The sequence below is a fragment of the Microcebus murinus genome, chromosome X (assembly GCF_040939455.1).
Source record: "Microcebus murinus isolate Inina chromosome X, M.murinus_Inina_mat1.0, whole genome shotgun sequence".
Lineage (NCBI taxonomy): Eukaryota > Metazoa > Chordata > Mammalia > Primates > Cheirogaleidae > Microcebus > Microcebus murinus.
Genome location: NC_134136.1, coordinates 121150708 through 121174138, shown reverse-complemented (window position 1 = coordinate 121174138; position 23431 = coordinate 121150708). Strand labels below are relative to the sequence as shown.

General features: G+C 45.7%; 1 protein-coding gene across 1 annotated transcript; it reads right to left on the bottom strand.

Annotated features, from left to right (window-relative positions):
- Positions 1 to 7072: 7072 nt before the first annotated feature.
- USP11 (ubiquitin specific peptidase 11) lies at positions 7073 to 22783 on the bottom strand. Its single transcript, XM_020284984.2, is given in 22 exon segments — positions 7073 to 7605; positions 7700 to 7788; positions 7989 to 8104; positions 8197 to 8346; positions 9319 to 9431; positions 9709 to 9779; positions 9877 to 10125; positions 10328 to 10380; positions 11074 to 11280; positions 11909 to 12003; positions 12107 to 12190; positions 12322 to 12546; positions 12893 to 13051; positions 13140 to 13313; positions 14070 to 14169; positions 14299 to 14360; positions 14503 to 14648; positions 14999 to 15116; positions 15461 to 15591; positions 15765 to 15874; positions 22487 to 22650; positions 22652 to 22783. Coding segments are annotated over 22 exon segments (2871 nt in total). The 5' UTR covers positions 22769 to 22783; the 3' UTR covers positions 7073 to 7467.
- Between the last annotated feature and the right edge of the window lie 648 nt (positions 22784 to 23431).

The following is a 23431-nucleotide window of genomic DNA, read 5'->3' as shown; positions in this document are numbered from 1 at the left end:
TTAACAGTTATTATAATTGTATATGTGATATTGTGATAGAATAGGAAATATATATTTGGTCTTCATTCTTGGTTCCTGGCACAGAGCTCCTAAAACTCCTATAATTTCCTGAGTGATGAGGTGAAAGAAGCATCTTGTTATTCATAATAAGCCCCTTCCAAACATACTTGAGTTTATGCTAATGAGGTGTCTGCTGGTGGGCCCCTAGATAGCTTCAGAGGGGGCTAGTTGCCAGAGGAACCGATCAAGTGATTAGAGTGTTGGAACTTCCAGCCCCAACCTGGACCTCTGGGGAGGGGAGAGGGGCTGGAGATTGAGTTAATCGCCAGTGGCCAATGGTTTTATCAATTATGCCTATGTAATGAACCATCTATAAAAAACCCTAAATGGAGGGTTAGGAGAGCATCTGGGTTGGTGAATACATCAAGGCACTAAGAGGATGCCCACCCCCCCATATCATGCCCTACATGGCTCTTCCATTTAACTAGAGGGATACATTCTGAGAAATGTAACTATCCCTTTATCCCTCAGTTGTATGCTGTATGACAAACCAGTAAGTAAAGTATCTTCCTGAGTTCTGTGAGCCATTCTACTATAACAAGTTATCAAATCTGTAGGGGGCAGGTGTTGTGGGAACCTGTGATTTATAGCCGGTCAGGCAGAAGTATGGGAAGCCTGGGATTTTCAGTTGGCATCTCAGATGGAGGCAGTTTTGTATGACCAAACCCTTAAACTTGTGGGGTCTGATGCCAACTCCAGGTAGTTAGTGTCAGAATTGAATTGAATTGCTGGACTCCAGTTGGTATCTGGAGAGTTGGAGAATTGGTTGTTGGTGTAGGAAAAAAACACACATTTTGTGTCAGAAGTGTTCTGAGTAAAAACACTTCAGAGTATGCCATACGTTCAAAAAGTTAAATAGAGACATCGAGGATATACAAAATACATTGAATGGAATTAACAGCACACTAGACATTGCAGAAGAATATTAGTCAAATGAAGGCATAGCAATAGAAACAATTAAAAATGAAACACACAGAGAAAGAGAATTTTAAAAAAATGAAAAGAGCATCAGTGAGTTGTAGGACAACTTTCAGCAGGCTAATCCAAGAGTGATTTGAATTCATAAAAGAAAAGAGAGTGGGAACTTCAGAAAAAAAAATTTGAAGAAATACTGTCCAAAATTTTTCCAAATTTTATGAACACTAGAAACCTATAGATCCAAGAAGCTCAAAGAATCCTGAGCACATGAAGAAAACAACACCAAGGCATATCATAAATTGCTCAAAACCAGTGCTAAAGAGAAAAATCTTAAAAGCAGCCAGAGGGAAAAAAGGGACATGCTACTTACATAGAAAGAAAGATAAGGATGATGTCAGATTCCTCACCCCAAACAATGCAAACAAGAAGAAAGACAACATCTTTGAAGTACTGAAAGGAATAAAAACTGTCAACCTACAATTCTATACCCATGGAAATCTCTTTCAAAAAATAAGGTGAAATAAAGACTTTTTCAGACATACAAAAATTAAAAGAATTCATCACCAGCTGACCTGTTCTATAAGAAATGTTAAAGGACATCCTTCAGGCAGAAGGTAAATGATGCCAGATGGAAGTCAGCAATGAAGAGCACTGGAAATAGTAACCACATGGGTAAACATATATGATTCTTTCTCTTATTATAGAACTTTAAAAGGTAATTGTCCACTAAAAATATAGATACAAAAAATTAGCCGGGCATGGTGGCGCATGCCTGTAGTCCCAGCTACTCGGGAGGCTGAGACAGAAGGATCGCTTGAGCCCAGGAGATTGAGGTTGTTGTGAGCAAGGCTGACACCATGGCACTCACTCTAGCCTGGGCAACAGAGACTCTGTCTCAAGAAAAAAAGAAAAAAAGGTAATTGTTCAGGCCGGGAGTTGTGGCTCACGCCTATAATCCTAGCACTCTGGGAGGCCGAGGCAGGTGGATCTCTCAAGGTCAGGAGTTCAAAACCAGCCTCAGCAAGAGCGAGACCCTGTCTCCACTGTAAATAGAAAGAAATTAATTGGTCAACTAAAAATACATATATAAAAAATTAGCCAGCATGGAGGCACATGCCTGTAGTTCCAGCTACTCGGGAGGCTGAGGCAGAAGGATTGCTTGAGCCCAGGAATTTGAGGTTGCTGTGAGCCAGGCTGACGCCATGGCACTCTAGCCTGGGCAACAGAGTGAGACTCTGTCTCAAAAAAAAAAAAAATGGTAATTGTTCAAATAAAAATAACAATGCATTTTGGGATTTATAACATATGACAAAGTAAAATGCATGATAACAACAGCAAAGGCTGAGCAAGAAGAAATAGAAACACACTATTGTAAAGGTCTTATACTACATGCAAAGTGGTATTTATCACTTGAAGGTAGACTTTGATAAGTTAAAGATGGACACTATAAACCCTAATAAAATCAGTAAAATAAAACCAAGAGTTATGGCTAATAAGTCAACAAGAGATAAAGTATAATCATAAAAATACTTGATTGGTCCAAAACAAAGGAGAAAAAGCGGGAAAAGGGAAATAGAGAATTAGATAAATAGAAAACAAATAGATGAAAGACCCAAACTTAAATATATCAAGAATCATATTAAATGTAACCTGTGGCCTTCTGAATCCTTGATGGTGGCCTTTTGAATTAATCCAAATTTTACAGAACAAATCCTTTTATTAAAAGGAGGTATGAGCCAGGCGCGGTGGCTCACGCCTGTAATCCTAGCACTCTGGGAGGCTGAGGCGAGCAGATTGCTTCAGGTCAGGAGTTCGAAACCAGCCTGAGCAAGAGTGAGACCCCGTCTCTATTATAAATAGAAAGAAATTAATTGGCCAATATATATAGAGAAAAAATTAGCTGGGCATGGTGGTGCATGCCTGTAGTCCCAGCTACTCGGGAGGCTGAGGCAGCAGGATTGCTTGAGCCCAGGAGTTTGAGGTTGCTGTGAGCCAGGCTGACACCACGGCACTCACTCTAGCCTGGGCAACAAAGCAAGACTCTGTCTCAAAAACAAAAACAAACAACAAAAAAAAGGGGTATGGGGGAGGGGGGCAAGGGTAATATACGTAACCTTAACATTTGTACCCTCATAATATGCTGAAAAAAAAAAGGGTGCAGCAGAGAAAGACAAAGCCTTTCTTGCCTCCTTTGGTGCTTAAAAAAGAACAATCTGGAAATCAGAAGACCACAGCTTCCCCACCCTTGCAAGGACAGGCATGGTGGCTCATACCTGTAATCCTAGCACTTTAGGCAGCTAAGGCCGGAGGATGGCTTGGGGCCAGGAGTTTAAGACCAGCCTAGGCTATACAGTGAGACCTCATCTCTACAAAAATATATGAAACGTGGTGGCGCGTGCCTGCAGTCCCAGCTACTCAGAAGGCTGAGGCAGGAGGATCACTTGAGCCCAGGACTTTCAGATAGCAGTGAGCTATGATCATGTCACTACACTCTAGCTGGGGCAACAGAGTGAGACCCTTTCTCAAAATAAACATAAATAAAAATTTTATTTTTTTTTTGAGACAGAGTTTCACTATGTTGCCAGGGCTAGAGTGCCGTGGCGTCAGCCTAGCTCACAGCAACCTCAAACTCCTGGGCTCAAGCTATCTTCCTGCCTCAGCCTCCCGAGTAGCTGGGACTACAGGTATGCACCACCATGCTTGGCTAACTTTTTCTATATATTTTTAGTTGTCCAGCTAATTTCTTTCTATTTTTAGTAGAGACGGGGTCTCGATCTTGCTCAGGCTGGTTTCAGAACTCCAAACCTTGAGCGACCCTCCCTCTTCGGCCTCCCAGAGTGCTAGGGTTACAGGCGTGAGCCACCACCCCAGCCAATAAATATTGTTTAAAAAATAAAAATAAGACTGGAAGGTCAGACTTTTGGGGGAAGGGGAGGAAAGGACATTATTTGAAACCTTAAAATTTGTAACCCCATAACATGCTGAAATAAAAAAATAAATAAAAATAATTTGGGAGGGGTGTGGTGCCGTGCTGGGAGCTGCCACCGTCCCTGTCCAAAAAAAAAAAAAATTAAAATAATAAATAAAAGATATAAAAAATAAGCTGCCATTACATGCTACCTACAAGAAACACACTTAAAACATGACACACAAAGGGAGTGATATCAGCAAAATAGCAGATTAGGAAGCTCCAGGCTCTGGTTCTCCAACAGAAATATCAAAAAAATAAGCAGAATTGTCAGACTGTGTCTGGAAAACAGCTTTGGAAAACAGTCAAAGGTTTCCAGCAACCAAGCAAGTGTCCAGTTTGAAGAAAAAGCCATCTTCAAAATGGGAGGAGAGTTTTCTGGCATTTTTACTTGCTGTTGCCCCACCATCTCCCTGGCATGGTGGCAGTCTTGGTTGGTCTGGAAGTCGCCACCCAGTCCCCAGTTCCCTCCCTTGAATTGAACCTGAAGGGAATAGAGGAGACTTTCCTGGCAAATTGTTGTGTATATACTTTCTATTTGCCCACCTGTTCTATGTTCCTTTCTTCTTGCCATCTTCTGGATTGACTATCCATTATTCTGTTACCCCATTTGTTTGAAATTTATACTTACTGTTCTTTAGTTTGATATCCTTAACAAAATATTAGTCTAATGTAAAATCTTTTAGAAGATACATACCTTAATACACTTTTGTTTTTGTTTTTTTGAGACAGAGTCTCACTGTGTTGCCTCAGAACTCCAAACCTTGAGCGACCCTCCCTCTTCGGCCTCCCAGAGTGCTAGGATTACAAGCGTGAGCCACCACGCCCAGCCGTAAAACTTTCAAAGATGAAAATGGGTGAGAAAGAACCAAGTAGAAGTGATAGACCTGAGATATACAACAAAATTTGAGAAGACAGTGGACTGAGTTTAACAACACATGAGACACAGCAGAAGAGGGGATTTGTGTGAACTGGAATACAGGTTAAAGTTTATTAAGGCTCTGGGTGGCTAAAGGTCAGGAGTTCGAGACCAGCCTCAGCAAGAGCGAGACCCCGTCTCTACTAAAAAAAGAGAAAGAAATTATCTGGACAGCTAAAAATACATAGAAAAAATTAGCCGGGCATGGTGGCGCATGCCTGTAGACCCAGTTACTTGGGAGGCTGAGGCAGCAGCCTCCCAGAGAGCTAGGATTACAGGCGTGAGCCACCGCGCCTGGCTAGGAGGATCGTTTTGAGCTCAGGAGTTTGAGACCAGCCTGAGCAAGAGCAAGACTCCGTCTCTACTAAAAAAATAGAAAGAAATTAGCTGGACAACTAAAATATATAAATTAGACAGGCATGGTGGCACATGGCTGTAGTCCCAGCTACTAGGGAGGCTGAGGCAGGAGGATTGCTTGAGCCAGGAGTTTGAGGTAGCTGTGAGCTAGGCTGACACCATGGCACTCACTCTAGCCTGGGCAACAGAGTGAGACTCTGTCTCAAAAAAATAATAATAAAAAAATGAAAGTCTTAAATTTCTTGTTCGATTTTAATCATTTTCCCCTCTGTGACCATAGCAAGCATAACTGTTTCACATGGATGTCTGATCATTCTAATATGTAGAGTCTCTGTACAACTGTGTCTATTGTCTCTTATTTCTCTTGAGTCGTCCACATGTTCTTTTTTTTTTTTTTTCTCTTCTTCCTCCCTCCCTCCCTCATGTCTTGATTCAAAGATGCCTTTGGTTAGCTCAGGGATGTTATTGTCATTGGACTCACAGAAGTGAATGGGCTGGACCCGGGATGGATTATCAGTAGGTAATGAAGCAGGCCTGTACTCACAGCCCATCCCTAAGCCAGCTCATCAGGCCTGCTTCCTCGTCTGCAAACTGGGGTGATAACAGTGCTTTAATCACATAGTCTTCTCCATGAAGAGTCAATGACAGCCTCTGAGTTCCTGGATCCAGTCATACCTAAAACTAGTATTTGTTTTAATTTTGGCTTAAGTCAGTTTGAGCTGGGTTCCTCACAGCAACTGCCTTGATTCCTGCCTGTGTCAACAGAGTGACTGGGAGGTTCGTGAGTGGCAATGCTGGGGCTGAGTGACCCTGACTGAGTCTTGCCAGACCCACTGCAAAGGCAGCAGATGGGGGGGATGTTGAGGCCCTGACTGTGGGGATGGTCCCTCAGTCGCCACTGAGCAGGATTCCCTCCCTAGGTGTGCAGGATTGGGTGGCTCATTTATGTCCAGAGGCCACACGTCCACTCTATTCCACCCCACAGCTGCTCCCAGAGGGGCTCCGTTTCTCAGAGGTGACAGTTGGCTCCTCTGCAAGGGATCTGTTGGGAGACATTTAGTGCTTAAATGGCAACTTTTTCTCACACCATGCTTGTCTGTTCAGTATCCGTCCTGTGGTAGGTACTCTATCTCACTCTTCTCTGGGGTGAAGCTGGAGGGACCCTCCCTGGTGGGAGAATGGGGGTCATAGTGGGAGAGGGGGTTGAGTACAGGGGCCACACAGACACAGCACATTTGTCCTGTCAGGTTGGCCGATCTGGCCAAGTATGTGTACCATCTCCATAAGAATTCTCCTCAGGGGGACTCCTTCTCAGAGGACACAATTGGGGGTCTGGTGAATATTTTTACATCCCCAGACATCACATTTGCCCACACAGATGCCTTTCTGCTCTAGCTGTGCCCTTTCCACATGAGCGGCTCATGGCCATAGAAAGCTTTGCAGTCCTGGGTCCAGATAGGCAAAACACCCCCTCCAGGGACTGACTGCAGTGTAATGCGTGAGATATACTGACCTCCTGACAGAACCCAAGCAATTCCTTAACCTCAGTTTCCGCATCTGAAACTGGAGATGACAACTCCCACGTGAAAGTGCTGTGGCGATTATGAGTCAATATTTGTAAAATGCTTTGGAAAAATCTTGGCACACAGTTGTTGGTGCTTGGAACAGTGCCTGGCACACAGATGGTGCTTTAAAAGAACTTAGAATAGCAAAACCTGCCACATGCTTGGTTCTCAAAAAGCACTCAGAGCAGCATCCATCACACACCTGGCATTCGATAGGCACACAGAACACAGGCATAAAACCGTTGCTTCGTAAGTACACGGGAAATAAAAACCCACGCTGCTGAGTGAGGACTAGACTGGCACTTTATATATATACACACACAGTGGAAGGGACAGGGTCTCGGTAAGAAAATACACTCTGTGTTCAGGTGAACCCCCATCATCACCCACGCAGAACACTCCAAGCTGAGGAGAGGGAAGAGGATGACCATAAATAAAGACTAGGAGGGAGGGTTGCTGCTCTAAGGGGCAAACACAGGCGGGAGCACACTGCCGGGAGGAGACAGGACCTCTTCTTCCCGGAGAGAGCAATGCAGCGGCACAGGAAAACAACAGCAGCCACGACTAAGCCTGCAATGCTTGGCAGGGGCTCCTGACACAGGTAAGAGAATTGGGGTGGGGGACACAAGAAGGAAGATAGCAGAGAGGGCTTCCTTCCCTGGGGCATGACCCAGGGCCCCTCAGTTAACATCCATGAACTCAGAGCTGGGTGGGGAACCGCAGGCAGGGGAGGTTGAGGGGCCAGATGAGCCGGGCTGGGACAGCAGGCGGCGTGCCACATCCTGGCGTTGGTAGAAGAGCACGTACGCTGCCTTGGACTGCGGGGAGAGGACAGGAATCAGTGTGGGTTTCTGGGGCAGGGGCGGAGCCAAGATAAGGGAAAAAAGGCAGAAGGGAGGACAGAAGTCGCACCTCAATCTGGTTCTCATTCACAGGGGAGACACTGTTGTCATCAAAATAGTGCCACTGGCCGCTGTCCTTGTTGCAGGCAAATGTGGTGTCTGAAAGGGAGGGAGAGTGATTATTACCCATGCTCCTCCCCTGCCCCTAAGAGGTACCCAGCCAGACCCACTCTCTTACTCCTCCCACTCTGATAACCTTGCCACTGGCTCACATACCTAGTCATCTACTGGGGATATCCTGACCTCCCAGTCCAGACCCCCCACCCAGGGCATGCCCCTGCCCACTGCCTGGCACTTACAGTGTCCATCACGCATGCCCCCATAGTGGTTGGAAACCGCGATGAGGTCATATTTGTACAGCTCTGGAGCCGACTCATTCTGCGGTTTGATGACAAACTCAGAGAAGTCCAGGTCCCTGTGGTGGGGAAGAGGGTTAATATTGGTGGCCCCCAGCCCCTGGCCCTTCCCTTGCCACCCCTCAGCCACCCCCCCCCCCCCGCCCCTGACCGGATGGGAAACTGCACAAGGGTGTCCAGCTTCTCTCGGGAGAACTTGGTATACGAAAAGCGTTTCAGGTGGATGATGAGAATCTCAGGCAGCATCCACAGATCTAGCTTCTTGGTGGCCAGCTGGTGCTGCTTGCAGGAGGGGCAGTACCTACAGACAGAGCCCGAGTCAGCAGACATTGCCTGGAAACCTACCGCACGCCCTTTGTACTGACGGGCCTTCCTGCGCCGTGTCCGGCCCGCAGAGATGCTGCTCTTACTGTCAGCCTGCCTGGTACTCTAGTTTACTCTCTTCCCATTAAAAGCCTTTCATTCACTCATCAAGTACTTATTGATTGCCTTTTGTATGTGTTTTCATACTATTTTGTATTTTTGTTTGATTTCTGGTCCATGAGATGCTAGTCTTATTTTAGAGTCTGCCTCTATCCCTGTAGTTTCCTCTCTTCATATTTCAGTCACTCATTCATTCATCATTCACCAGGTATTTAATGACTGCCCACTGTTTAATCCTTCCACACTATTTTCTATTTCTGTTCCATTTCTGCCCCATGGAGATGCTGCTCTTATTTTTGAGACTGGCTTCATGGTTTTGGTTCTCTCTTCTGGTTTACTCTGCACGTTCTACTGAGCATCTATTGAACATCCAATAGTACTAGAAGCAGTCAGAAGCGAAACACAGTGACCTTCGAATCTCCACCCTCAAGGAGTTTACACTCAAATGAAGATGACAACACATAGGACATGACGTCAAGTGGCATTAACTGAGCTAGAAAGAAAGGAATGCTCGGCTAAGAAGAAAAGAGCACGGAGGAGATGGAGAGGTGACAGTACGGGAGCATGACTTTCAACAGGGAAGTCAGAGGAGGTCTCCCTGAAGAGGTCACGTTTTCTCAGAGACCTGAGCAAACAAAGGAGTGAAGTCTGTAGATACCTGGGGGGAAGACACTCCTGAGAGAAGAAACAGCCTAGGCAAAGGGTCTGAGGTGAGAGTATGCTTGGGTGTTGCCGGCCAGGGTGGGAGGGCAGAGGACAGTGGAAGGAGGTACATTTAGAGAGCTAACAGGGGCCTGGGCAGGTAGTGCCACCCAGTGAAACCCCCACAGACCCCGTTCTGGCCCCTCACCAGGGGTTTTCCTTCTCCAGGGTCTCCACAGTGGTGAAGAGCTCAATGCACTCCTGCAGCCGCACCGGAGCCTTCTTCAGCACGTACCCAACGCATTCGTGCTTCACGTAGCCCTGAGGTGGGTGAGCAGAGGCCGGATGGCCGGGTATGAGGAGGGGTGGAGAAATGGGGAGTGGGGGTGGGAGACATGCTGAGTGGGTCAGAGCACAGATTCTGAAGCTAGGAACCTGAGGCCCTGGAGCTGTCAGCAAGTGTTCAGGTTCCACGGCCAGGTTGGACCTGGACCTGGATCTCATGGCTCTGTTTCCGGCTGGAGGAGTTGGGGGGAGGATGTGGGAAGAGTTGAGGGGCAAGAGCTGAAAGCGCCCCCCTCCCTGGGATCCCGTTTACCTCAGCCTCCGCCTCATCATAGTAACGCTTCTTCATCTCCGGCTCCCAGTCGATGGCAATGTACGGCTGGGCTGGGGGTGAGCGGAAGGCGGGTGGTCATGGGGCCTGCTGTTGCTAGGAAATCCACCTCCCACCTCCCTGACCCTGGCTCACAGCCAAAGCAGATACCATGGACTTCTTCAGGGGAGTTCGTGCGGTCGCTGGTCCCATTGGAGTTCACCGTCTGCAGGGTGAACAGTTGCTTGCGCCGTCGCCTTGGTGGCCACTGAGATGTGCCAAGGCAGTTGTCCAACAGGAATGGGCACCTGCTAGTGACCCCAGAGCTGGGCCCAGGCTGCTCTGGCTCAGGGTCTCGGAGGCTGCCCCCAGTCGAGGGCCCAGGGATGTTGTCTTTATCCTCCTCCTCCTCCTCGTCTCCTAGAACAGGGAGGATGTCAGAGATGGGAAGATGTGAGCCCCAAAGGGCTCAGCTGCAATGCACACCTAGACAAACCCTGTGTGGGTCAGACCTATCCCAGCTCCCCACCGACCCTCAGCCCCTCACCCCCACTCAGGCCATGGGACCACTTGTACAGACCCTCATCATCCTTGTGAATCCTCTCTCCCTTCTCTCCCTCACCTTTCTCATCCCCATCGTCCTCATCATCTGAGCTGGGTTTGGTCACGTAGCGTCTGCGACAGAGCACAGGAGACTCCCAAGGCAGGGGCACAAGGACAGTAGGGACAGAACCCAGGATTTTACTTTGGTGATGATGGGAAGCCACTGGTAAATCGCATGTCAACAGTTCTTAATTATGGGCCTGGGAGGTCCAAGGGGCCAACGTGTAAATGCAGGAAGAGGCCAAGGCTGTGAGCAGGGGCCTTAGCATGCAGGATCTCGGGTGCCAGCCAGGAATGTGGACTTTCAGTCGAATCAGCCGTAGGTGAACACACACACAACCAGCTGTAACTTTCTATTAGGGAAGGCCCCTGGGGAGTGAACTTTTGAGTGTAAAATGAGGAAGAGAAGGCTAATCCAGACAGGTACTGCTTTGTCTGCCATGGTAAGGACTCTAGATTTTACACACAATGAAAATCTATTGGCAAAAACACAAATAACCAAATCTTTCCCAGGAGGAGACAACTGAATGAATATAAGGCGGAGTTGTGTGTGTTTTGTCAGTCTTGTTCACATCTGTGACCCCGGCACCTAAGAGAATCAGCAGCGAAGCCAGAGGTCGATAGAAAGAAAAACCCTACCCATTCTTCTATGGCCACGTTGTTTGAACTGTCTTTTGGATGTTGAAGGGGAGGTGTCAAATAAGCACCTAAACACCCAGCTCTAAGTTCCGACCCTCCCCCCGTCCCTGGGAAGCAGACACTTACGAGAGCCGGTACATTAGGACATTATACAGGCCCTCCCAGGAGAAGCGGTCTCGAGGAACTGACACCAGGAGCGGGTGCCCGAAAAGCATCAGGCCATAGTAGGAGTTGTTGTAGTCGCGGGCAGGGGTACGCTCCCGCAGGTAGACAGGAACCACTATATCCTCTCTCGAGCCCTCGATGGCCTCAATCCGACCTGACACTTCATAGCTGGGGAGGTAACAGCAGGTCATAACTGATCAGGGCCTCCCCAAGACGACTCCCTGACTCTGCTCCAGTTGATCCACCCACTCACCCCTCACAGCCTGAAAATATTTTTAAAAGAGTCTGAAAGTCATCATATGTTTTGTGCTTTCCAAATTGTGAGATGATCTGTTTAGCACTTTGTTTATGTGTTGTTTTATAAAGTACTTTGGTGTTATCAGAGTGCTGAGTGTCATTTTTAATGACAAAGGGATTTAAAAACCATTTTCTTTTTGGAACATACTGCTTGGTTTACAAAGACCTTTTCTACTCATAAGGCACTATTTTAGTTCTTAGTTACCCAAAGATTTAACGATTTTTCTGAACATTCTATGTTCAGAAAGTATCTTAGCAGTAACCTCCTTTTGGTAACGAGGAGGGTAATGCTCAAAGATACCCTGTATAAGGCTTTGTCACCTCATTCATTGACAACCCCAAGCCCTGCCAAGGCATGTGGCTCAAGCTCTGTGCAGGGCAGGTGCCCAGTGAATGAGGCAGAGGAGGGAAGAGAGAAGGTGGCTGAGGCAGGGCTGTACAAAAGGAAGCACACAAAGTTCCTAAGGAACCACCATCTTCTCTTGGTCCCCTCACTCACACAAAGATGTCATCTCGGTCCAAGATGGTGCTCAGAGCCTCCTCCAGCTGGTAGAGCTTATAGAAGCGGTGACTGAAGACATCAGCTACCATCATCTGGGAACGAGATGCAGAGAGGGGGCTCATCAGTGTACACGGTCTCCCCAGCTCCTCTGCCTCCTTGCCCGAATCCCACCCGGCCTCCGTCAACATGTCTCACCCTCTCTGGAGAGATCCCCGTGTGTTTGGACAGAGCCACACATAGATCCGAGATTTTGCCTTTCTTGGGGACCACGAGCCGGTGCTGAGGGAGAAACAGCATCCACAAAAGATCAAAAGGGCTTACAGTGAGTTAATGCAGGAAACTTTGAGGTATAGCAGAGTAATCAAATTCTGACTACATGTCCTTCACTGTGTTCCCATGTCCCCTCATACCTGCTCTGGCTTGCGGCGGGGATCCATGGGAATAAAGAACACTTCCAAGACCCTCTTGTGGCTGACAGGTAGTGGGACGCTGAGGTAGCAGAAGGGGTCGAAGGTCACAGACACATTGCCACAATCGGGACATACCAGTGTGGACTTGAAGAGGCCATGGAAAGTGTCCACAATCACAGAATCATTCCGCCGTTTGTGGTTTTGCCATGCCTCCTGAGCCACCTCCTGTTGACAGACAGTATTATGATGGGTGGTGGGGCTTGCCCGGGGCAGGGAGAAACTATGGTTTGGGGTGGATTCATATGGGGTTAAGTCCAGAGGCAGTTACGGCTAGGGATACCTGGAGACTACATTCTCTGTCAAGACTGAGGTTGATGTGGGCAGGACACTGGGCTATGATTCATTGGGTTGGATGTGGGGGCAGATGTGGTACTGGAGCTAAGGTTGGGACTGAGGCTGGAGGTAAGGTCAGGGTAGAGGAACTTAACAGAAAATGGACTGTTGGATATCCAAGGTAGCCAGACTCCCTAAGGCCTTAGTGGTCTCAGTAGGACTCTCAGAAGCAACCCACCTGATCTGGCCGCCCAGCAGCATCACACAGCTCCACATACTCCTTCTTCTTGACCCGATTGAGGTCCTCGTGCAGCCCATCCAGGAGAAATGACAGTAGCTCCTGTGAGTCATGCTGCTGGTAGCCCAGAAACTGGGACGCAAAATGGCCGACCTTGGTCTGAGATGGGCAGGGCCGTCAGAGTGAGAGGAGGTTAGGAGAACCAAGAGAAGTAGGGGTCAGGGGAATGCCCAGGGTTGAGTCACACCTTGAACACATGAGGCACAATGGAGCGGTGGTGGCCAGACCATGCCTGCTTCACCAGGTCCGCATAGGCCTCTGCGATCTCACCCTTCATACCCAGTGGGTTGCGGAAGTTGAGCTCCTCTAGGTAGCGGTTGTTGAGGAAATACTCGGTGAGCTGCGGCACGTTGCTGAGGCACTGCACGGGGCAGGGGCCAGGTGAATGGGGCAAAGAAGGAGAGACAGAAAGTAGCCAAAGTAAGGACAGAGAAAAGGAAGTGAGGAAGGAAGAGAAAGTAAAATGGGGGATAGAAGAGAGAGGCAGAAAAGAAAAGATCAGGAGAGTGGGGAAGAGGCAGTATTAGTATTTCATGAGAAGAAAGAATGTGGTAGCAGAGGAGAGAAGAGGGAAAGTGAGGGCAAGCGGAGGGAGAAGGTATTGATATTTCAGGAATGAATGTTGAGCATGGTTAAATTTTTTTTTTTTTTTTTTTGAGGCAGAGTCTCACTTTGTTGCCCAGGCTAGAGTGAGTGCCGTGGCATCAGCCTAGCTCACAGCAACCTCAAACTCCTGGGCTCAAGCCATCCTTCTGCCTCAGCCTCACGAGTAGCTGGGACTGCAGGCATGTGCCACCATGCCTGGCCAATTTTTTTCTATATATATTAGTTAGCCAATTAATTTCTATTTATAGTAGAGACGGGGTCTCGCTCTTGCTCAGGCTGGTTTTGAACTCCTGAGCTCAAACGATCCACCCGCCTCGGCCTCCCAGAGAGCTAGGATTACAGGCGTGAGCCACCGCGCCCGGCCAGCATGTCATTTTAGACTTATGGGGCCTTAGCTTTCTACCCAACCCCTTGCCTTGCAGTCCCCCCAGGTCCCCTGGGTCTGTTCCCAATCCACAGCTCTTCAAGCCCACCCCCACATCTCTGCCAAACATAGCTCTAATGGCCCAACCTGCAGAGCCGAGTTCATGAAGCATGTGTTGCCCAGATTGGTGAGGCCACAGATGCCCGGCTGGCCCTTGAAGCCCTCATCCTCTTCTGACACGTTGTTCCTAGAGTTCGATGAAAAACTATCAGCTGAGGGCCTACTATGATACATGTGGGTGCGATGTGCTACAGGTTCAGTCATTTTGCCTACTGTGGGATACCCCAACTCTGGACCAGATACCCCAAAGGCTCACGTGGCATGCAGCTGTGCACTGGGCCAAGTGCCGTCTCTGTTTCGGGTCTCCATAATGACCAACTGGGTTGGAGGAAGAGAAAGAAGAGAAGGAAAGGCATCACCAGAGGGCCTTATGGGCACCTAGATTTCACTTCCCCCAACCTGAGTACTGCCAGGTGAATCTGCCAGTCCACCAAAGCAAAAAAGCCCTTCCCACCCTCACCTGCCCAGTCTCGAGGGCGGCGTCAAGCACTGTGACGTGTGTGTCACACAACCGATCCAAGGAGCCTTCTGAGTTCTTGATCCAAAGCCGTGTGTCTTCCTTGGGGTCCACCTGAAACTGCTCCCGAGCTGTGCGCAATATTAGGTCTGTGGAGGGTGATGGAGCACAATTCAAGGTCTTCCTGAGGCTCAAAATGAGACCCATCTTGGTATCGCTGACTCATCCCTACAGTCCTCACATACTTGGTCAACACCTGTGTTCCCAATCAATCTCCGAATGACTGACCCACACTCAGGACTTAAGCCCCCCGCCAACAAACATCCTCTGCCACACCATCCAAGCTACTAGAACGCAGCTCACATACACTCTCAGTGCCTCTGCACAACTTGACCGATGCCTTCTCAGCCAGCCAAAGTCCAATCCCATGCATCCTCAGGTCACTGAGCTATGACCCATAGCTGGGAATGCCAACTCATTCCATGACCCTAAGACTCACCAAGTGAATCTGCGTGGCTGAATTGAGCAGTGTGAGGTGTGTCCATATCACTGTGCTGAACAAGCAGCAGTTCTACTGGGTACACCTCAACCTTCTGGATGCTGGGCAGCTCAATGACCTGTAAGGGCAGAGGGGTGTATACACAGGTATACTCACACAGACACAGGCACTATGACCTCTGAGATTAGAGGAGGACACACACTGGCTAACACACATAGCATACAAAGCCACATATACAAAATGGCCTGTAAAAGGAGCCACACAGTGGACACACAAGATACCTGTATAATGAGCTATGAGGGGGAAGGAGCACACACATAGGCATATCTACCCAGCATACATGGATACACGTGTATACATGGATCTGGACCCGTTCTGGGCCTACAAAGCTTTCCTCCTACCTGACCTCACCCAACTGTTCATGGAATCTACGCTGCCCAGCACCCTCCCCACCCACTGTACCTTGCGTTCAATGGGTGGCTGGCCATGTTCTAGACCATACCAGCTGACCAGGTAATGCCAAGCAGCTGCTGGGAGCAGCACATAATCCTCGCCTTCCACCAGTCCCTCCTTGAGGCGCCAGTTTATCTGATCTGTGGGGAAGGGGTGCGGGTGGCAGAGGAAGAATCAGAGAAGGAAAGTGATGAATAACTCTGGCCACCCCCCCAGTGACCTAGCAGAGAGAACGGGCTTATGACCATTTGTAGGGACAGAGGAGACAAGAACTCAGAGGCTAGGTTGATGTGGGGAGGCAGAGGCCTGATACCTTCAAAGAGCTCAGCATTGTTGATACAGCCAGGAAAAGTGCTGGAATCCTGGTCCCCACCCTGCACGTACACCTCCCACTGTTTATACCAGTGCTGCTCCACAAGGAACCTGGGGCCCAGACAAGTAACACAAGTGTTACGTTGTTATATGAGACTAAAAGTATCAATACATTATAATTCAAGATGAAAAGTTTCAGCATTATGTAAAAATAAATAAATCAGAAGCAAAATTTATTCATTGAAACTCAAGATTTATATGTTAGATTACTCTAAGAGACTTGATTAAAAACAGAAAATGTATTCAATGGCAAGCAAACAAAAAACCCCATACCCATAATGCTAGGAAACATGAGGTTTTATTACAGAATAAAAAATAATTCATTTGTATTAGTCTATGAGATAACACAGTTAAATCAGGCTCAAGGAATCTGTCACCTGCAGCTGTTAAAAGGCTGTAGCGATTCATTAAGTGTGTACCATTTCTAGAGCATGTATCAATGGAGGCATAATTCTTCAGCTAAAAATTAGATTTGATAAATTGTAAAAATCTGCTCAGACATTGAAAAGAATTTAAAATGCTAAAAAGAATCATAAGATTTTCCTTCAAAAACTGTATTATCACCATTTTTCAACATTTTTGTATTTAGGATTTGTTTTGGCATTATAATAGATTTCAGAGCTTCTGACTCCCTTAACACATTTTTTAGCATACAGTTGTTAGCTCTCTTTTAAAGTAGAAACGTATGCCCTCCAAGGAGAAACATTTAGGACTATGCCTTTGTAAAATGTTAAGAAATTCTTAGTCTGGAAAATATTCAACATACAGTAAGTGCTAAACATATGTTGCCTGTTTTATTTATTTATTTATTTTTTTCTTTTTTTTTTTAAAAACTTTCACTTTGTCCAGACATATGTTGCCTGTTATTGTTCTGATCCTAGGGCTTGGACACAAAAGCTCACATACCCACAACCCCCTCCCTTTCACATATACAAACCTGTTCTGCTATAATATTTCTGACAAATAAAAGGCTGTCCCGATTATTTAAGTGCCTCAAATAAATATTAAAAAAACCAACAAAATTGATGAAATATACATAACATCCTACTGTTTGGTTTTCTAGCAATTTAACCTCATAAATGTTAACTCTTTAAAATGTCAACTTTCCCTTGTTCATAAAAGGATCAGAGGTGGGAGGACAGAGGCATAGATAAATCTTGAATAGTCACAAGTCACCTGAATAGGCACACATTTCTGCAGGGTTTTTGCTGGCTTTGTTTTTGGCTGCACTCCCCCTATCACCAACCCTACCCTGCAACCAAACACACCTTCATCCCCCTTTGTGGCTTTACCTGCCTTCATAGCCAGCCTACAAGGTTAATTTATTCAGTAAAGCTAATTTTTGGTTAATGGTACCTTCAAACCAAGAGAGGTACTACTCCATTTCTTTTTTTTGAAACAGAGTTTCACTTTGTGCCCAGGCTAGAGTGAGTGCCATGGCATCAGCCTAGCTCACAGCAACCTCAAACTCCTGGGCTCAAGTGATCAGCCTTGCTCCATTTCTTTTTAAGAGCAGATTTTAGGGCGGGCATGGTGGCTCAAGCCTGTAATCCTAGCATTCTGGGAGGCCGAGGTGGGAGGATCGCTCAAGCTCAGGAGTTCGAAACCAGCCTGAGCAAGAGCGAGACCCCGTCTCTACTAAAAATAGAAACTAATTGGCCAACTAAAAATATATAGAAAAAATTAGCCAGGCATGGTGGCACATGCCTGTAGTCCCAGCTACTAGGAAGGCTGAGGCAGAAGGATTGCTTGAGCCCAGGAGTTTGAGGTTGTTGTGAGTTAGGCTGATGCCAGGGCACTCTAGCCATCTAGCCAGGACAACAGAGTAAGACTCTGTCTCAAAAAAAAAAAAAAAGAAAGAAAGAAAGAAAGAAGTACAACTGATCTTGATAAAGTCACTTATATTTATTTGTGCTTCATCAAATTTGTTAAAATGATATGTAATATGAGCTTATGGAAAGTAGTTACTAAACAATTATTTTCTGTCTTCTAGTTTTTCTCTTGTGTTTGGAGAAAACTGGTTATTTTGGTTAAGCTAATAATTTACATTAATGACTATACCATGTACAATAATTAGAGACATAGAAATATGGATGTTAGAAAATATGATTTCCTACTTGTTTATTAAAAGGTTGTCAGTTCAGATAGTAAATGTAACAATGCTTTATTAAATTTATTATTTATATATCTGTGTAAGCCTAAACACATACTAGTAAATCCTTTGCTGTAAATTGTTACATGAATTATGTACCAAAGGAGGATAATTAGAATTTGGGTCTTTTTCTCAAAATGATTATGTTCCTTCTTTGTCACCAAATTATTCTATTCTATTAATCCTTGGTGCTTTTTGATATACTCTTGTTTAAAATATCTTAACTCAGTTTTGAAGGGATTTCTTGCTTTAAAAAGTTAAGTTCCTAATAACCTTTGTTGTTTATTGCTGTGTTTTTACAAAGTTGACTATAAATATCTCGTCTTTACTTACAACTTACATCTTGTCTCTTCCAACTATTCTTGAGTTGTCTTCTAAATTCAGGATAACTCTGCTTAAATGGTCTTTTATGCCTAAACTATTTTTTGGAGATTTGCTCCTTCACCCATAAAATGACAATAGAAATATCACATTTACCCAAAATTCTCCAAATTTTAATCAGTCTAAGAGCTTTCACCTTTCAAATATAAAAAACATGACAAATCAAAAAGTTTAACTTCCTAGATTAATCACATATATGTGATTATTAGATATGCTAATATATCCCTTTCCTTAACACATCTAGGCTTAATCTCCTACAACACATTGTTGCTTCCTCTTCATATACACTATCCATTGCTGCAGAACTCTAACCCAGCCACTCTCCTTCCTTTATCTCAACAGGAAGAACCCATGACGGTTTACCGGTGTTAGAAAACTATTCACATCCTGTGCAGACCTGGTAGAGACTCTCTTGGCTTTCCCTGATTTAATTGTTTGTATTTTTTGCTTTTGTTTTTGAATTGTGTTTGTAGATGGTTCATCCATAAAAACTAAAAATTTCCAAGGAGGCTATACTATCACAGATTCAAATTTACTGTTTGTTTGTTTGTTTTTTTTTTTTTTTGAGACAGAGTCTCACTTTGTTGCCCAGGCTAGAGTGAGTGCTGTGGTGTCAGCCTAGCTCACAGCAACCTGAAACTCCTGGGCTCAATCCTACTGCCTCAGCCTCCCACGTAGCTGGGACTATAGGCATGCGCCATCATGCCCGGCTAATTTTTTCTATATATATTAGTTGGCCAATTAATTTCTTTCTATTTATAGTAGAGACGGGGTTTTGCTCTTGCTCAGGCTGGTTTCGAACTCCTGACCTCGAGCAATCCGCCTGCCTTGACCTCCCAGAGTGCTAGGATTATAGGTGTGAGCCACTGCTCCCGGCCACAAATTTACTCTTTAAATATAAGCCTCTCCCAGAAATTAATAAATCAGTTCAGATGACCAAATTTATTAATTGCCCTTGCCCAGATCTGCAAGCTGACAAAAGACAGAAGGTGCAAATGTTAATACTGAGACAAAGTATATGATTTAGGGTTAGTGTGTGATTGCAAAATGCTTTATAAACATTTATTTCCTGACCACTGCTGCAAATCTCTACAAAATGAACAGCAAATTAAAGAACCTTGAGATGATTTGTGCTTATCTAAATAGGTAAGCATTAAAAAGGTAGAGTTTAGCAAAACTGCTTCATGATGATACCCACCATCATAGCAGAGACAAACTGGCTTCAGTACTGAACCAACACTGGTGTGGTAATTTTTTTTAATAAGGTGAAATTCACATAACAAAATTAACCATTTTAAAGTGAACAATTCAGTGGCATTTAGTACATTCACAATGTTGTACAAGCACAACCTCTACCTGGTTCCAAAACATTTTCATCACCCCAAAAGGAAATACAGCATGGGTGGGGTAATTTTAAAGAGTACTGTCAAAGATGACAGGATTTCATGTCCTATCTACCAATGATACAATCAAGGCTGTAAAGGTAGAAGGCAAGAACTGAAGCCTAGAGGCCCTTTTGAATATCTTCTGATGGGCTATAAAATGTTCCAGTTATTGTTTATTTTCAGGATGAAATGAGACTTTTCCTTACTGGAAAGCTATGACGTAATGGTAGAAAAACATGGCTTGGGTTTATATTCCCGATTTGAGGAATCTCAATTTATCTTCCCAATAACAGGGATACACATTTTACTGGTACTGTTATTAAAGCACTCTGTAAAGTGAGCAAACCTCACTCAAAAAGGCCCTAAGGTTTGATGTGTTTCAGGAACAGGAGTCCAATATGGCCAGCCCAGAATGGAGAGACGGAGGGAGTGGGTAATCAGAAAAGAAATCAGAATGGAAGCACAGGACCAGCTTCATAAAGACTTGCTAGTCACTCACTGTAAGGATTTTAGCATTTACACAGCAGGAGATGGGAAACTGTGACAACGGTTTGAGGAATAGACATGATCTATGTTTGAAAAAGAATTACTACATACATAAGGAGGAAAATGGTAGCTTTACAGTTGAGAAACCTGGCAGACACCACCGTAACCAAGTGACCAATCATGTCGTGTGGATACTATGGTACCTTAATATGATCACATAAGGATCACAGTATACATCCAGCATGATTTCATATATATGCTCCATATATATTAAGTGAAAGCTCAGACAACAAGTATTATTTAGGGATGCATACAGTGGTGGCAAAACATTAAACAAAAGGAAGAAACTGTTCACTCAAAATTCAGGTTAACAGTTTTCAGTTTCCCATGGAGCAGGGAGGGAAATTTCCATCTAGGAGGGGTACAGAAGGATTTCTTAAGGTAATATCTTAACCTGGGTGGTAAATTCACACATTTTTATTATTCTTTAATTTTTTTTACTTTGAAATACTCACAAAAATGGCAAAAATAATACAAAGAATTTCCCTATATGTCCTTCATCCAGATCCTCCAAATCAAACATTCTACCCATTTGCACAATTGTTTTCTTTATATGCATTTTTTGGAATTTTTATTTATTTTAAAATTGACAAAAATTCTGTGTATTTATGATGTACAGTATGATGTTTTGATACAGGTATACACTATGGAATGACTAAATCAAGCTAATCAACACACCCATTGCGTCACGTCCTTATCTTTTTTTGTGGTAAGAACATTTAAAAATCTACTCTTAGCAATTTTCAAGTATACATTATTATTAAGTATAATCATCATGTTGTACAATAGATTTCCTGAACTCATTCCCCGTCTAATTGAAATTTCGTATTCTTCGACCAACATATCGCCCTCACGTAGATTTTCACATATGCTAACTTTCAACCATTTGAGAATAAGTTGCATATATGATGCTCCTTTACTCCTAAATTTTTCAGTACGTATTTCCTAAAAACAAGGATATTCTCTTTCTTAACCATACTACAATGACCACAATCAAGAAATTGGCTAATCTATCCCTTAGTCAAATTTCACTGATTTTCCATTGTTTTTTACAGCAAAGGAGAAAAAAATAATTTTATGAGAAAAATCCTGAAAAATAACTTATTTTTTTCCTGTTCCAGGATCCAATGGAGGATCACGTTTCATTTAGTTATCAAGACTCAGTAAATCGCATTAAATCCTTCAATCTGGAACAGTTCTTCAGCCTTTGTCTTTCACTACCTTAACATTTCTGAAGCGTACAGGCTGTTTAATAGGATGTCCGTCAATCTGGGCAGCATAAACGTTTTATAAATCTTTTTAGGTCTTACTTATTTCACAATTAAAAAACGAGATGCAACTCGGCGAGAAATAAAATGAACCCAGAGGCAGTAAATTTCAAGCAGCACTGGTCAGCAATCAGTAAAACAAGGCGATTTATCAAAATACGCATTGATTTTTAAAAATAACGACTTTTTCCTCGTTTTAAAAACAAAACACTCCTGAAACAGAAAACAAAATATTGAAGGCCCCTCCCGTGCTAATCACCTGCACTTTCTCCCGACCCGGGAAAAGCCTCGCCGCATCACAAACTTTGCTCATCCGCAAGCGCCATTTTCTGTCTCATAGGCACCACCTCCCCTTTGCCGTCCTCCCTCAACCTCAGACCACGCCCCTCGCCCTTACGTCACGGCCTAGCCTCGTTCCCAGGCGCCAGACTCCAGCACCACGTAGGCTCCCTGCTCCCTCCCCCGGCTCACAGCCGTTTGGCTCCGAGTCTGCTCTTCTGCTGACGTCAAAAGGCTCGCCCAGTTCGCAGACGCCCCGGAACAATCCCAGGCTGCTCCCGCTCCCAGACGCTGTTACGCAGCGCAGGCCCCGCCCCACAGCTTGCGTCAAAGACCCCGCCTCCTTCCCAGGTTCCAAGATCCTCCACGCAGGCTCGGCCCCACCCCCATGGCCGTTTTCTCTGAGGCCTCTCTCCCCGCGATCCTAACAACGAACCCCATTTTGTTCACTGGCGTCAGACTGCACCACACAGGCCCCGCCTCCTTCTGAGTCGTTCCGATTCATTCACAGGCACTTCCCCGCCCCTCTCGCCCTAGGTCCCACCAACCGGTCCCCTGCCCCCACAGCAGTTCCCCCGCCCCACGGCAGTTCCCCGGTCGCCAACGCCCCTTCTGTCCCCTAAACTGAGGCTCCACTGCAGCCCAGCCTCACCAGCTTTCGCCAGCCCGCAGTGGACGCTCTCGCCCACTCTCGCCGTTTTCGATCTGGCGCCGCTGGCTGTCCAGGCCTGGCACCATCTCGCGCTGTGGCTGTCTGTTCTCAGCCGCAACCGCAAGAGCGGCTGGATTCACCGCGACCGCAGCCATCGCCGTCTGTCCTCCTCTCACAGCCAACGCAGCTGGAGATAGGAAGACGCCCCCCAACTGCCACTTCCGGATTCTGGTCCCGGAAACGGAAGCAGAGCCCCCCAAACAGCCGCGAGGCTACTGCCATATTGGAAATGGGCCCCAAGCGCAAACGCCTCAAAGGGCTAAGCGGGCATCGGACCGTGGGCAGCGATGTCTGTGACTAATAGGTGGGGTAGGACTTTCGGTGGGAACTAAGACAAAAGTGCCTTGTGGGATTCTAACGCCACGTTGAGTTAGGGGAAAAGGTTGCGTGGAAAGCGGAGGTTGAGGTTCCCGAAGTGGGCGAGGATCACTACCCCAGGAGCAGCGTTTTTGTTAGCCTGACTGAACTGCCCTTCCTTCATTGCAGTACCCATCTTATCTATAAAAACCCAATGCAAAAGCCATCTCTACCCCCAGAGACTCACATAGGCCTGCAGGCCATTCTTTCCCTTCCTGAACTAGATTCATTTTCTCCACAAACCTGTTGAAGGCAAGACAGTTCCAGGCCCTGTGTGTTTGTTTGTTGAAGTCAGGGCAAAGATAATAGTCTACCCAGTTTAAGTGTTTTATTGGACTTAAATAGTTGGCTCAGGTACTATCCTTGTAACCCATGGAAAACAATGGGTAGTAGGGTAGTAAGTGGTGGAACTATGGTTAAAACCCAGAAAATCTGCTTCCAGAGTCGTGACCTTAAACACCAGGCTGGAGAGTCTCAAACTTTGTGTTCCCAGGCTGTCTTCCAGTCCAGGAATCCTCCCGGGATTCA